Below are 12,560 nucleotides of genomic sequence, written 5' to 3'. Positions count from 1 at the left end.
TGACTTGAAACAAACAAATCTTTTTCTACCGGGTGTGATTAAAGACGCTGACAGACTTGAAAGAATTCACAAAGGAATAAAATCATGGTAGTTGCGTCCATGCCTAGGATCCCAGCATGGAAAGAAACTGCATGTGAAGAAGCCTGGGTACAGGACAAGGAAAGCATGCTGCAATTAGCATGTTTTGTTCAGGACGCTCCCTCTGTGAACGCTTTCCCAGGGACACATCTCTTACCTGTGCTGCTCCTGCGGTGCCGCGGGGCCGGGCAAGGCTCCGCCGCCGCCGGAGCGCCCCACAGCCCGCGGGATGCCCGCGCCCGCCCAGGGGCGCCGGCCCGGCTCGCCCGGCCGCGGGCGGGGCGCGGCACCGCAGCCCTCGCCGGCCCCGCACCCGATGCCCGGCAAAGTTTCCCCCGGGGCCGCGCTCCGGGGCCGGACGTGCCCTCGGGGAGCGCCGCCCGGCCCCGCGACCCCGCCGGGACCCCGCGCTCACCTGTCGTCGCTCTGCCAGCCCTGGTCGCCCAGCAGCAAGTCCCGAAAGCGGTACCGCGGCGGCAGCGGCGGCACCTCGCTGTCCAGGTCCACCATGCTGCCCGGAGCGGGAGGCGGGGGCCGGCCGGGAGAGAGGGGCAGCCCCGCCGCGCCGCCCGAGGAGCGGCCGGACCCGCCCGGGCGTGTGGGGGGCAGGAGCGGCGCGGCGGCAGCGGCGCGGGGCGGGCTGGCCCCGCACAAAGGCGCGCCAGGGCTGTCCCCGCGGTCCCCGGCGGCTCGGCGGGAGCCTCTCGGCCCCAGGAGCCAAGTCCCGCCCCGGGGGGAGGCAGGTGGCGGCCTCGGCGGCGGCGCGACCGCCCCCCGCCCACGCCCACCCTCACAGCGAGCGGCGAGCGCGCCGCCGCGGCCCACAACAAAGGGCTGTGCCGCGGCCGGGCCGGGCTGGGCTCGGCGGCCGCCTCGCCCCCCGAGCAGCTCCCTGCCTCCTCCCCTCCTCCCGGGGCTGCCTCAGGGGTGCTTTTCCGCAGGCCCCGAGACGGGAGAAACGGGCGGTTACCGCAGGTAGCGCCCGCACAGCCCGCTGTGTTGGTGACGGCGGGGTCGTCTGGGCACGGCTGGGGCTGCCACAGCCTCGCCCGCTGCCCGCGTTAACCGGGCACACCTGGGCAGTGCCCGCCCTCGGAACGCCGGCTGCGGGCTGAGCTCCGCTCGGTTCCTGCCTCTGCCTAATCGCTGTGGGACCGAGCAGCTGGTGCAGGCCCGGTAAAAAAGAAAAACTACAGAGAAGTTGAACTGTTCCCATGGTTGAGATTTTCAGGTAATGCCTGAAAGTGTGAGACTCTAAAAGTATTTTAGACTCACAGGATCGGCTCAAGTAGGGCAGCCCTGTAGTGCCTCACATAGCAATGTGCCCTGCTGAGTATCCGGCTCTGAGCTCCATGCTGTGATGCAAAGATTTCCTCAGGTAACCAACAAGTAGCTCAATTCAGGACTCAGATTGTCTCTGCTGTTGTTACAGTCATTACATCTTTCCTTGCTTCTTTAGTTGTTACAGTCATTGCATCTTTCCTTGCTTCTTTAGCATAGAGGTCTTAAGCACAGCCACAGTGATTGCTGTTTCTTAAGAGAGCTGCAGTGTTGGTCCCAGGCCCTATAAAAATCTGGGATCACTGGAGTATGACGCTTACCCTTTTTCACAGCTTGCTGCACTCAGCATTTACAATGTGCTTCTCAGGAAACCTTGTTAGGTGAAGCAAAACAGATGCATGCATGTGGCAAGAGTTCAAAGGTAACTTGCTCTTTGCTTTGGTTCTTGCCAAAGTTCTTGCCAGTTTTACCATGCTGTGTTCTGAGGTCGGAGTTCTCTAAAAGTCTAATTTTTAAAAAACCTTTCTTCAGAATATTTATTATGTGTTGCCCACTTTATTCTTCCTCAGCTGCTGCTCCAGATAAAGGAGCTCTCTCTTGTAAGAACACATTGTTTCCTCTCTCTGCCTGAGTATCTTTCATCTTGCCCAAACATGAGATGGGGTGAAGCCTGTATGTTACAATATTTTGTTATAAAAGCAAAGCAGTTAGGCTGACTGCAGTCCTTTTCTGAAGTCTATGAATCCTAGACTGGCTGGGAAATTAATGGTGTTTCTACTCTATCTTCTAGCAGCCTCATTAATTTTTCCACCTGAATTGATTAATTTAACATGTGTTTTCATACTTGAGGAGCTAAGTAGCAGGAGAAGCTTTTGCTCTTTTTCTACCATGGAAATGCACTTCAGACAGGTAATAGCTGCCTGGGAAATGAGCAACCTGGTGAGCAGTTGAGCAGAGCTAATAGAAAACAAACTCATTACTGAGGCTATAGTCATGCAATTTATACAGATGCTTAATTCTGTGCTCCCAAGCAATAGAAACTCTTTGCAATGTAAAACGTGTTTTTACATGTCTGACAGTATGATGCCTGATTCCTCTGGAAAGCTCTAAGCGTATAAAATTGGGCAGAAAGGGAGTTTTAGTCAGCTGAATCCAATATTCTGATTAGTAAATCAAAACATTTGGGCAACTTTTGTCTTCAAGCAGAAGAGACACTGAGTCATCTGCTTGGAGACAGGTGCTGGTTATGAGCCATTATACTGGGTCACTGTGCTCAGGCCAGGTGTTCCTTGTTAGGTGTTTGTGTTAAACAAAAGCTGTGAGCCACACTCGGGGACAAATGTAGGTTTGTACTTTTGGGGTAGTTCTGGCCCTGAGAAATGTCAGAAGCATCTGTGATCCTGACTCAGGGAGTGAATACAGACTTTAATCAATCCATTTTTTTCTGTTTGTCAAAGTGTGTACAGGTAGGTAATGCTCGGTAGTTGACTCTGAAGTCTGAGAAACACAGTTCTTAAATGCCTATCTGAGTCTACTGCTAGAGACTGGATTTATATCCTGCATCACACCCAGGTACAGAAAGAGCAAACAAAAGTATTTGGTTTTTCTTTTCAGGTTGCCATATTTTTGATGGCATATAGGTAAAACAGACTGAAGCAATGCAAATGGCTTCCAGAGAGCAATTGCAGTGTATATGGAGGGAAACTTAGGTTATTAATGTTATTCTTAATTCAAGATGTTCTGCCCTTCTATCTAAATCTGAATTATGCAATCTTCTGTAATAAAGTAAATCAAATTATCAGGTTAGGTTTTGATATTTTGCTCAAAATGCTTGCAAGGTTCTCTTTAATCAGTTTGATTATTGACACTCACTGGGACATTCTTTAGTGATGGTATTGATACCTAAAATTATTCAGGTAAAACAAAGCCAAATTTTATTGAAGGGAGTTAGAGAAGCATCTTGGCCATGGTCAACTGCTCCATTTCGATTTCTGAATGTGTTGCTGGTCCTCAGCATTGATGTGCTGAAATAGTCCTGCCAGACACAGTTCTGCCTTGTTCCCTCCATTGCTTTTTGAATGTCTACTATGGCTCAGAGACTTGTCGTCCCCAGCTGATAAGCTTATTATCCCAACCATTGTTTTTCTTCTCCTAAATAAAAGTTTGAGGTTTGGGGAAGAAAGAACACCGGTAAATACAAATTTTTTAAACAAAAAGGTGAAGAAGGATGAGGCATTTGAGGTGAATGCACAGAAATCCTTTTAAAGAGTTCTGTAACAGGAGTAACTTGTATTTATTGTCCTTTCAAGGAAGATAGTCTGGTATTGTCTGGATGGCATTCAGGTAACTCAGCAGACATGCACAAGGCTCTTACTGTAAAGTGAAGTCTGGGCTGCAGTGGAAAGTGGTCAGTGGAAATTCCCTCCCTGCAGATTTTGTGTGGTTATTTTTTATTTGTCTGTTGGTGTTACTAAAGGGTTAGGCAGGCTGAAAAACTAGTTGGCTAAAAAAAATAAATCAAGATAATTTTGAGTTTTCTCAAGTCTCTTTTATTCTTAATTTTTATTTTTTCTTCCCCATAATTAAGAAGCATCAGGATGTCTGTGTTGATATTGGGAACTTTGGAACTCTCACTTTTCTGCCAGCTGATCAGTTCTCACTCAGGTGTGTCTGTGTGGCTTTGGGTTTAAGGCTAGAACAGAGAACTAGAGTACTGTCAGTGCTGGCAGTCCATGGAACAGTTCTGCACCTTTGGGAGCTGAATAGAATGTTTAGGAACTTAGCATTCAGAGTTCAAAAATTATTTGGGGTTTAGATTAGTAAACAGTACTTCATTAATCTTGTATTTACTTAGGCTGCAGTTTCATTTCCAAAATACTCTGTAGAAAAAGCATCATGACTATATCTGTTAAAAAGCATTTAGATGGAAGTGTGAAGAGTCCTTGCTGATAAATATTTCTTACATCAAAAAACTGAATTTCAGCATTAAGAAAGGTATACTTCTCAGTTAGAAAACAACATCATTTACTTTTTAAAGAAATTTGTTACCATCTTTTTTTCCCCTGGGGCTTTCAGACCATCAACTGCAAAAGCAATCTCAAATCTGAAGTACAGGTGCCTTATTGGACTAAAATTGGCTGTTCTAGACTGAGTCTCAGCATTCTGAAATCTGAATGTATCTGAGAGGTTAAATCAAATCAGGAGCAAAAACTGGTGAGAAGTGTGTTTTGAGGACATTCCCTGTTTACCTACCTTGTTACAGGATTGTTATTTAATGATGTGGCGTGTAGGACTAAAGACTACATCAGTGAATGTCTGAATGGGTTTAAATTCATTGACTGCATTTTTGAATTTTTAAAACTACTGCACACTGATAATCCTTATCAGTAATGGACCTTGGCCAGGATGCCAAAGGGGGCATTGAGTTGGAGGAGGGCAAAACGCCCTGGAAGTTCTATAGCCTCTGGTTTACCTTTACCCAGTATTTGTGCTTGTTGGGGCTGATGGAAAGAGAAGGGATGTTGCTGAGCAGTGCTACATTTGTAGAGCCCACAGCATTTCGAGATGGTCCTTTTAGATCCTTACCTCCACAACATCTTGTTCTTGCACATTTTCTTCATGTAATCTAAAACACAATTTCTTAGGCCCATTTTGTGTGTCAGTTACTGCTGGGTGAGGGCAGCCTGTTTTATCTTCTCCATTTTTGTGACCATAACACCAAATCTGTTAGATCAAGGAGTACCTGTTTATTTCCATTTCAACTCCAACAACTGCATGGACTCTGCCTTATTCTTTTGTGTCATCTCCTATTCAGATGATTACATGAATCTTTCCCTTTCAGCCTCTGTTCACACACATTATAATGTGAAAGCATCATTTTCTTACTTCTCCCTTGCTGCAAAGGAATTGTCACTGCAATCCCACTCTTCTCTTTCACATCCTTTCTTAAAAAGGACTCGCTAGAGAGTTAGGGCAAAGTGAGCTTATTGGGTTTGTTCTTTTTTTTGTTCCCTAGTTTAAGTGTACTGTTGTTACACCTTACAGGATTCTTGGTTTTTGGGGATAAGGGCCATTTTTAGTGGGTTCTGAGTATTACCATAGCATAAAAATGACAGTGTAGCCCAGTAAGTTTCTGCAGAAAGAAATACTTGTGTCACCTCCTTGCTAGGTAGCTTCATCATATGCTGGACTAGTAACAGGGAGAGTTGACAGTGACTTTAATTGTCCTTTAGGAAAGTGCAGCCATTGGGGGAATACTACTGATATGTAATAAAACTTTGAAAAAAATAATACATTTTTACAATCTCCAGACTGCTCCATGCTGTTGTTCTGTTTGGGGTTTTTTTAGGACCATTTATTTCTAAGCAAGTCTTGGTATTCTTATATACCTTTAAATCTTTATTTATCCCATTTACTTTTTATTGTCTGTCTTGCACATCTCTTTATTTTAGTGTCTGATATACCTTCCAGAGTGCAATGCTGCAATGTTTGGAATGGTTTAAACTTCAGGGGAAAAAATGTTCTTGGAGTCCTCCTATCTTTCCAATTGATGCCTGTTTTTTTTAAATGGCTGTGCAGTAGCAAACTGTTCTGCTGGCATGAAAGGTTTGATAGTGATTCAGTAACAGTAACAGACTGAAATAGCCCAAAGTGAGAACAGAGTTTTAAGGTCACTGTAAAGTTCCAAAGCTGGGGCAGAAAATAAAATGAAGAATTTCAAATTTGATAATTCCTCTGAAAGCATTAAAAAAAAAAAAAAAAAAAAAAAGTGGTTTCATGTATCTAATTAAACTGCAGTGTTGGTTGGTAGAAGGCATGTTTTCCATAGCCCAGTGAGCAGGACTCTGCATTGCAAGTATGATCTTTAGAGTTGTTAGAGACACAGGGCATCCAATCTGACCTGATCCTTTTATTCTTCTGTGCTAAACCATCAGAGAACAGATCTGAAAGGAACAGTGCACACGTCAGGGCCACCTGGGCCTGGTGCACCCCGGCCCTCTGGTGTCTGTGGTGACCTGGAAAGAGCTGTAAGAACAAGAGAGCAGCAGCACTGCGTCATGGGAGAGCAAGCTGCTGGGAAATGCTGATAACCTGGAAATTGCCTTCCAGTACATCTTCACTTGCTGCGAGTAGGAGGACTTACTTCATTTAAAAGTAGGGTTACTGACAGCTGCTTTTATATAGGAGGAGAGGAGAACATCTTTTTTTTTTTTTGCAAAGAACACCTTTTCAAGTAATTTTCACTTCACTTTTGAGTATAGAGCAGCAAGGCAGGAGAATGAGGTGATACTTAAACACAAGTAATCAGAATTGGGTTTATATTACTTTTAGCATTGGACACGATAGATCTACTGTCTAAGCACGTGCTGTTATCTAATTTACCTTAGAAGAAGCAGAAGGAACATTCCTAAAGAATTCCTAATGTTGTGTTTCGGTTTTCAAGGGTCCTCCCATGACCTGTTCTTGATGAAATGGCCTGAAGAGCAACAGCTGTTAAGACAGGAATGCAAGTTCAAGCATCCAAAAGTGTCTGAGAGTGCATGTGCCACAGCTGATCCTGTTAAAGGGGATGATGAACCACTAGGGAGTTAGCAGGTGAGTTCTGAAAAAGGGAAGGGCCAACTTGCAAATAATTGTATGGGATAAATGAAATGGTAACAGGAGGGAAAACAGTGGGAATGGAGCAAGTGGTCAAAACGAGAAGAGGTGGGTTTGACACTGTTGTACATTCAGCCTCTGGCATCAAAAACTCTGTGTGGACATTCCAGCAGCCTTCATCCAACTCGGGCAGTGATTGGGCAGGTGGGACAGGCAGGGACTCGAAGCTGGGGTGTGGTGTTTCCTCCCTGCTGTGTGCATTAGCAGGTGTTAAGGAGCAGTAAAGTACAAAATAAGTATCCACATCTACTACAGGAGTACCTGTTAGAGGGAAACTGTGAGGATAGCTGTGGGTGGGTGGGTGCGCAGCTTTGTGTGCATGATTAGAACTTTGGGGGATTAGTGAACAATGGTTCTTTATTTGTTAGGTGTTGATTAACATTTTGTTTAACAGTGTATTGGCCGAACTGAATCTGAAAGTATATTCCAGTGATTGCCAGTTAATTGTGTTCTATTAATAAATCAATAAACCAGTTTGATTATGATTTAGTTTAAATTAAATCAAGTGAGCATTTTTTCCCTGTCACACCCTTAGGTTGTGATTGTAGCAGTTAAGTGATGTGTTAATGTAATCATGAGTCACAGAAGTTGTGTGCCAGTGGGAGGAGAGACAAATGTTGAGGTTGCAAAGACAACTTCACTATTAATACAGAGGGATAAGACATTTTCATGACAATTGTTGGGCAAAGCAGTGGCTGATTCTTCTGTGTGCTCTAATGAGGTCATTAAACTCAAGTGTGACGGCAAGCATGCTGTTAGAACAGGCTGAAATGATACTGGCTAGAGATGCTATTTCAGCTGTGGCTAATTAAGCTCCTATTACCACTTAACATTAGTCCCCTACACAATACATTGACTTCCTGAGATCTGTGTTCCTAACACAAAATGGCTTCCAAACACTGGTCTCAAAATTATTCTGGTTTGGACAAACACTCTGAACTTTGATGTTAAGCCTCCATGTTGAGTAAGGAACTAATAAAAACTTTATTCTGACCTCACACTGACTTTGCTTTGTGGAGGAGTTTTGGGCAAGATAACTTCCAGCCTGTACTTTCCTATGATCTCACACCTTGACATGCAGTTTTGCTCATACAGGGAATGTGTTGTGATATTGTGGCTGTCTGGCTGTGTCCACAGCAGTATTTTGAGTGCAGTCACACCAGTTCTCAAAACAGTAGCTCTGCTTCCTTAGATGAAATCCAACTGCTCTTGGTTGCATAACTACTTTGATGTTTCTGCCTTTCTCATGAGTAGGAGGTAAACTCTAAAGATGAGGGTTTTTCTCCTTGCCTTAGAAGTCCTGAGGCATGGTTTGTCTGTGTGCTCTGTTTTGGTAGAGACTGGAGGTGGCTAAACCAAGTGAGACCCAATTAAAGACAATCGATTTTGAACTGATAGCCCATGGAAGAGGTGAGGAAGGAAAGAAAGTTTAAGCTCCTGATTCTATTTCCATTTGCCTAGGGTAAGTTTAATAAATGACCTAAGAAGATCACAAACCCAGGACTGGAAATGACTGAGTTTGGTCTCTTACTTTGTGATTAAAGATGGTTTTTTTGTATCAGCCTATGTTATGTGTATACAAATATTGCTTCAAAGCTTTACCAGCCGAGTCTTCTAATTTTCAGTTTAAATTTGTTCATAGACATTTTATATCTGTTTTTGCATGCTTATCTTTTAGCTTAAATAGTTTTAGCAATGCCTGTATTTATAGAGAGCAGTCAGGAAATTTGTGATACCACTTCCAGTTGTGGTTTAGCTGTACCTGAAAGTATCTTTGACTGTATTTCAAGCCCATAATTATTTGACATGTGGATTAATAACCCAAAAGCAGTTTGAGCTTCATCACATCCGATTATTTAATACTTAAAACTGGAGAAATTGCAATTTTGACAGGTGCATGAAATATCCATTTACTAATAAGGTGTGCACCAGTAACTGCAAACTGGATGCAGATCAATCATCACAGGGTCATGGAGCACGGTGAGAATTCATTCTCCACAGGAGTCATTTGTCAAGGAGAAGGGAAAGGAAGAGACGTTTTGCTCTCTGAAGTCATTGCTGTGGGAGAAACAGCTGAATGCCAGTTTTACTAAGACTGTTTTTTAGAACTGGTGACTGAAAACACAGCCCAAAGTTTAAAAAAAATTCCACCTGCATTTTAAGAAGAGAAAAAGTTTTAACTGCTGTAAATGCTGTGGAATTGCATTTGAGATTGGTTTGATTTGAGATCTGTTCTGTAGACATTCATTTTTATCCTATAGCAGCACGCAAACTAAGCTAGTGATTTTTAAGGATATGTTGTGTGGATTTTGGGAACATATACTATATGGATCTATGTGTACTCCATCTAGTCACACATCACCACTGTGGAGCATCTGGCCTGTATCTGTTTTATGTCCATCTCCTGTGAGCACTTTGTACTATTACATTTTTTTTCTCCCTAATTCTCAGTCTCAAGCAATCCTCTTCATATGATCTACATTTTCACTGGAGATCACTTGTGAAGTCAAACATTTAATGAAACTAGTGATAAGACTGTTGCTTACATAGACCCATGGGAAGTTCCTTTGTTAGGCATATATATATGTTCCTTTTCACATAGTTTTATATTTTTCTTTGGAAGGTTCATTACCTTTGTTACAATCCATTCAGATCTTCCATCTTATTTCTCATGTGATACTGAAGTGCTTCAACATCACCTGGGTTTATTTAATGAGGAATATGACCAAATACATTTCCTTTGCTGTGGGTAGTTGGTGATCTTCTATAAGAAACAGTGAGTAACCCCTTAAGTCACTGTACTTTTGCCTTTTTATTTTGATTGCTTGCAACGTATATTTTGAATTATATTTTTACACACAATTAACATGAATTTGTTTCCTAACTAAGCATATAACACAGAAGGAAATGCAAAATAATTTATTTTTACAACTTTTAGATATCAAAAGACATAACTTATGATCATGGAAGGGATAAATACAGGGGGAAAAAAAGTATGATGTAGAAACGAGCAGACCACAGGGAAAGGAATGTGTCAACCTAAATTGCCAGGCATTTGTTTATTTATTCATTTAGCAAGGTTTAGAGAGGGGGTTTAAAAAAAAAAGAAACACTTGTGTGTTGCAAGAGGTTTAGGGGAAGTGGCTGCTGAAATCAGAGTATAAATGTTTTGCAAGGTCAGTCCATGGACCAGTTAAGTAAAAAAGCAGTGGAAATAACACAAAGTAATGAAAAAAAAGTAGGCTACAACACTGGATGTGTTTGCTGAGTTTTTGAATCTCTAGAATGTTGTTCCTGGGCTATGCAGCTCTGCTCATGTGTTGGATGCATTGTGCTGCAGAAAGAGGTAAGATTTAACTCCTCTCTTAGAGTGTATATGAAGGTGGTAACTAAAGCAATATGCAAAGGCATTGTAGGGTTTTTCATGAACTTCTGACAATAATTGACATTTCTTCTGGCAGCATTTAGCGCCTTTAGTATTTAGTGTCCTGTCATAGGATTACTTTCACCTATTTATTTTGCTGTTGTTAATCTGTTGCCCAACTTTTCAAATGCTTTATATCACTATAAACTGGAGGCAGACAACTAATTTTCTATTAACTACATTTGCTAATTATTCTAATATCTAAAACCAGGAAGCAGTTGGTAGATTAAAATAGAAATGCACATTTATGGAATATATTGTTTCTGTCTGGAACAACGTGTAAGGTGATCTGAGGAAGATGAGTGATTACTACATTGACTGAAAATCTTCTAATATATCTATTGACTGACTGGATTTAGTCTAGGAAAGGAGATAAATATATACAGGTATGCTTTTTTCATGTTTAAAAGTATCTTTTCAGAAACTGCTGATGTTTCTGTTTCTCTGTTCAATGTATTTTTCTCGGTTTGTGTTTATATAATTTAATATATCCTTAGTTATTTAATTTGTTTGCTTTATGTCTGAGTTTCTTGGCATAGAGTGTTGTGCAGAGGGTGCTGTGTGGTTTTGAGCTAGTATGTCTCTGCTTGGTTCAGGATGGTTTTAATTTTAGTTGAACGTTACAAAGACCTTATTAATCAAAAAGATCCAATGGATTTTACTTCGAAAAACTGAAAAATCAGGAAATTAAAGGAATGTCCTATCTTAATTAAATATAAATAAATACTGCCTCAAAGCAACTAACAGTCTATTTTGTTTGCAAAGAAGTGCAGAAAAGTCCTGGAATTTGAAACTAAAGTTTGCCTGAATTTGCACTTTGTTTTCACAGTGCTTTCTTTAGGTCAGGGAGATTGGAAAGAAATGTGAATTCAGCAAAATTTGATTTATCCAGGACAACTATTACCATGGATCATGCAGGATTCTTGTTTAAGCTTCATGCTGAAAGTCTGTGAGAGTTGTGGAAAGTCTTCTGAGTGCTGGGTTTTGCACAAAGGACTGAAAGCCACTTGCACCCGGATTTGTAATTGTACTTTTTAGACCCTGCTGCCAGCATATTGTTGGCAAAAAAGCAGCCTGAGCTATTTCTAACTGAGGTCAAGTCAAATGTAAATACTGAATGAGTAATTCTAGCTCTCCTGGTTTGTCGGTAAGGAATTTGAAGGTATCCATTCTGTGCATGCTTTTTAATATAGAAATAAAACCCTCAGGTATTGGTGAGTACATGATGGAATTAATATAGTTTTGAGGTACAACCTGCCAGCTGATCTCTTCATCTCAAGCCACTACGAAAGTGCATACACACATACATACATATATATATATGCACATACTCTGACACTTGATGGTAACACATAGTTTAACATCAGGGCAGGAGTGGGGAAGAGTTGAGATAAAACCCAGTGAGACCCAGCAAATCTTAGTAATGGTGAAGAGACTAAGGAGATGATCTTTCGTCAGAGGGGGAGTGTAAGGTAAGCAAGAAAGAGTTAAGAGGGTGCATGCTGCACAACAATAAAAATATGATACAATTCAGAGGGAGGAATAGAGAAGCTGTCACTATACTCAATAACCTATTTTTTAAATTATAGATTTCAGTATGCACTCTCAGCTTGCAAACTGAAAGTGCTAATTCAAACAAGGTATAATTAGAAATATGCGGAATTATAAACATTCATTTTCTTGCCATTGAAAAGAACTTTTTGGGTAAACTAACAATTTTTAACACATTTGAAAGAACCAGCTAGAGGATTCCTGTTCATTTTGCTTATTCCTACATTTTGCAAAAAATGTTGTTAGAATTTGAATCTGTCTTTTTCTTGCTAAAAAAAGCCTCTCCTGCAGTTTTTAGAGTAGCCTAGTACCCTCTAGTGCACAGAAACAATAATTTTTATTCAGATGTAATCATTCATAGGAGGGAGAATACTTATCAAAGTAATTTGAAAAAATGGGTGTGAGCCCACTCTTCCTTTAGCACATCAGCAGTATTGTCAAAGCTTGTCTAATTCTTCTGGCTACTTAAAACAGCCAAACTAAAGGTATTAAAGCTCAAAATTAACATAACTTTCAAATTATACAGTTTCAAATTATGTGGTTTTGTTTCTTTGCAACAAATCTTTTT

The 12,560-nt window shown here is 41.6% G+C and overlaps 2 protein-coding genes across 14 annotated transcripts in view; one reads left to right on the top strand and one right to left on the bottom strand.

The window, feature by feature from the left end:
• The window catches only part of KCNT2 (potassium sodium-activated channel subfamily T member 2), a 113,935-nt gene extending 113,002 nt beyond the window's left edge, over positions 1–933 (bottom strand). For 2 of the 10 annotated variants that reach the window (XM_041717910.2, XM_041717909.2), the window contains exon 1: positions 494–933. In XM_041717910.2, the coding sequence (XP_041573844.2) occupies positions 494–588 (95 nt within the window). In that variant the 5' untranslated portion in view covers positions 589–933. The remainder of the gene's footprint in view (positions 1–493) is intronic. The other 8 variants (XM_030279389.4, XM_030279394.4, XM_030279392.4 and 5 more) reach the window with 5 other exon arrangements.
• A 7,421-nt stretch (positions 934–8,354) lies between these two features.
• Positions 8,355–12,560, top strand: part of CFH (complement factor H) — a 29,538-nt gene continuing 25,332 nt past the window's right edge. The window contains exon 1 of one of the 4 annotated variants that reach the window (XM_032749671.3): positions 8,355–8,479. Coding sequence is in view for 2 of the 4 variants with exons in the window: in XM_030279382.4 (XP_030135242.4) it covers positions 10,303–10,363 (61 nt within the window). In the remaining 2 variants the exon portion in view is untranslated. Of the gene's footprint in view, positions 8,480–10,147; positions 10,364–11,569; positions 11,589–12,560 lie in introns of those variants that run through there. The other 3 variants (XM_030279382.4, XM_030279386.4, XM_072932672.1) reach the window with 3 other exon arrangements.

This window comes from Taeniopygia guttata, chromosome 8, assembly GCF_048771995.1.
Source record: "Taeniopygia guttata chromosome 8, bTaeGut7.mat, whole genome shotgun sequence".
NCBI classification, from domain to species: Eukaryota; Metazoa; Chordata; class Aves; order Passeriformes; family Estrildidae; genus Taeniopygia; species Taeniopygia guttata.
This window is presented reverse-complemented; position numbering and strand designations above follow the sequence as displayed.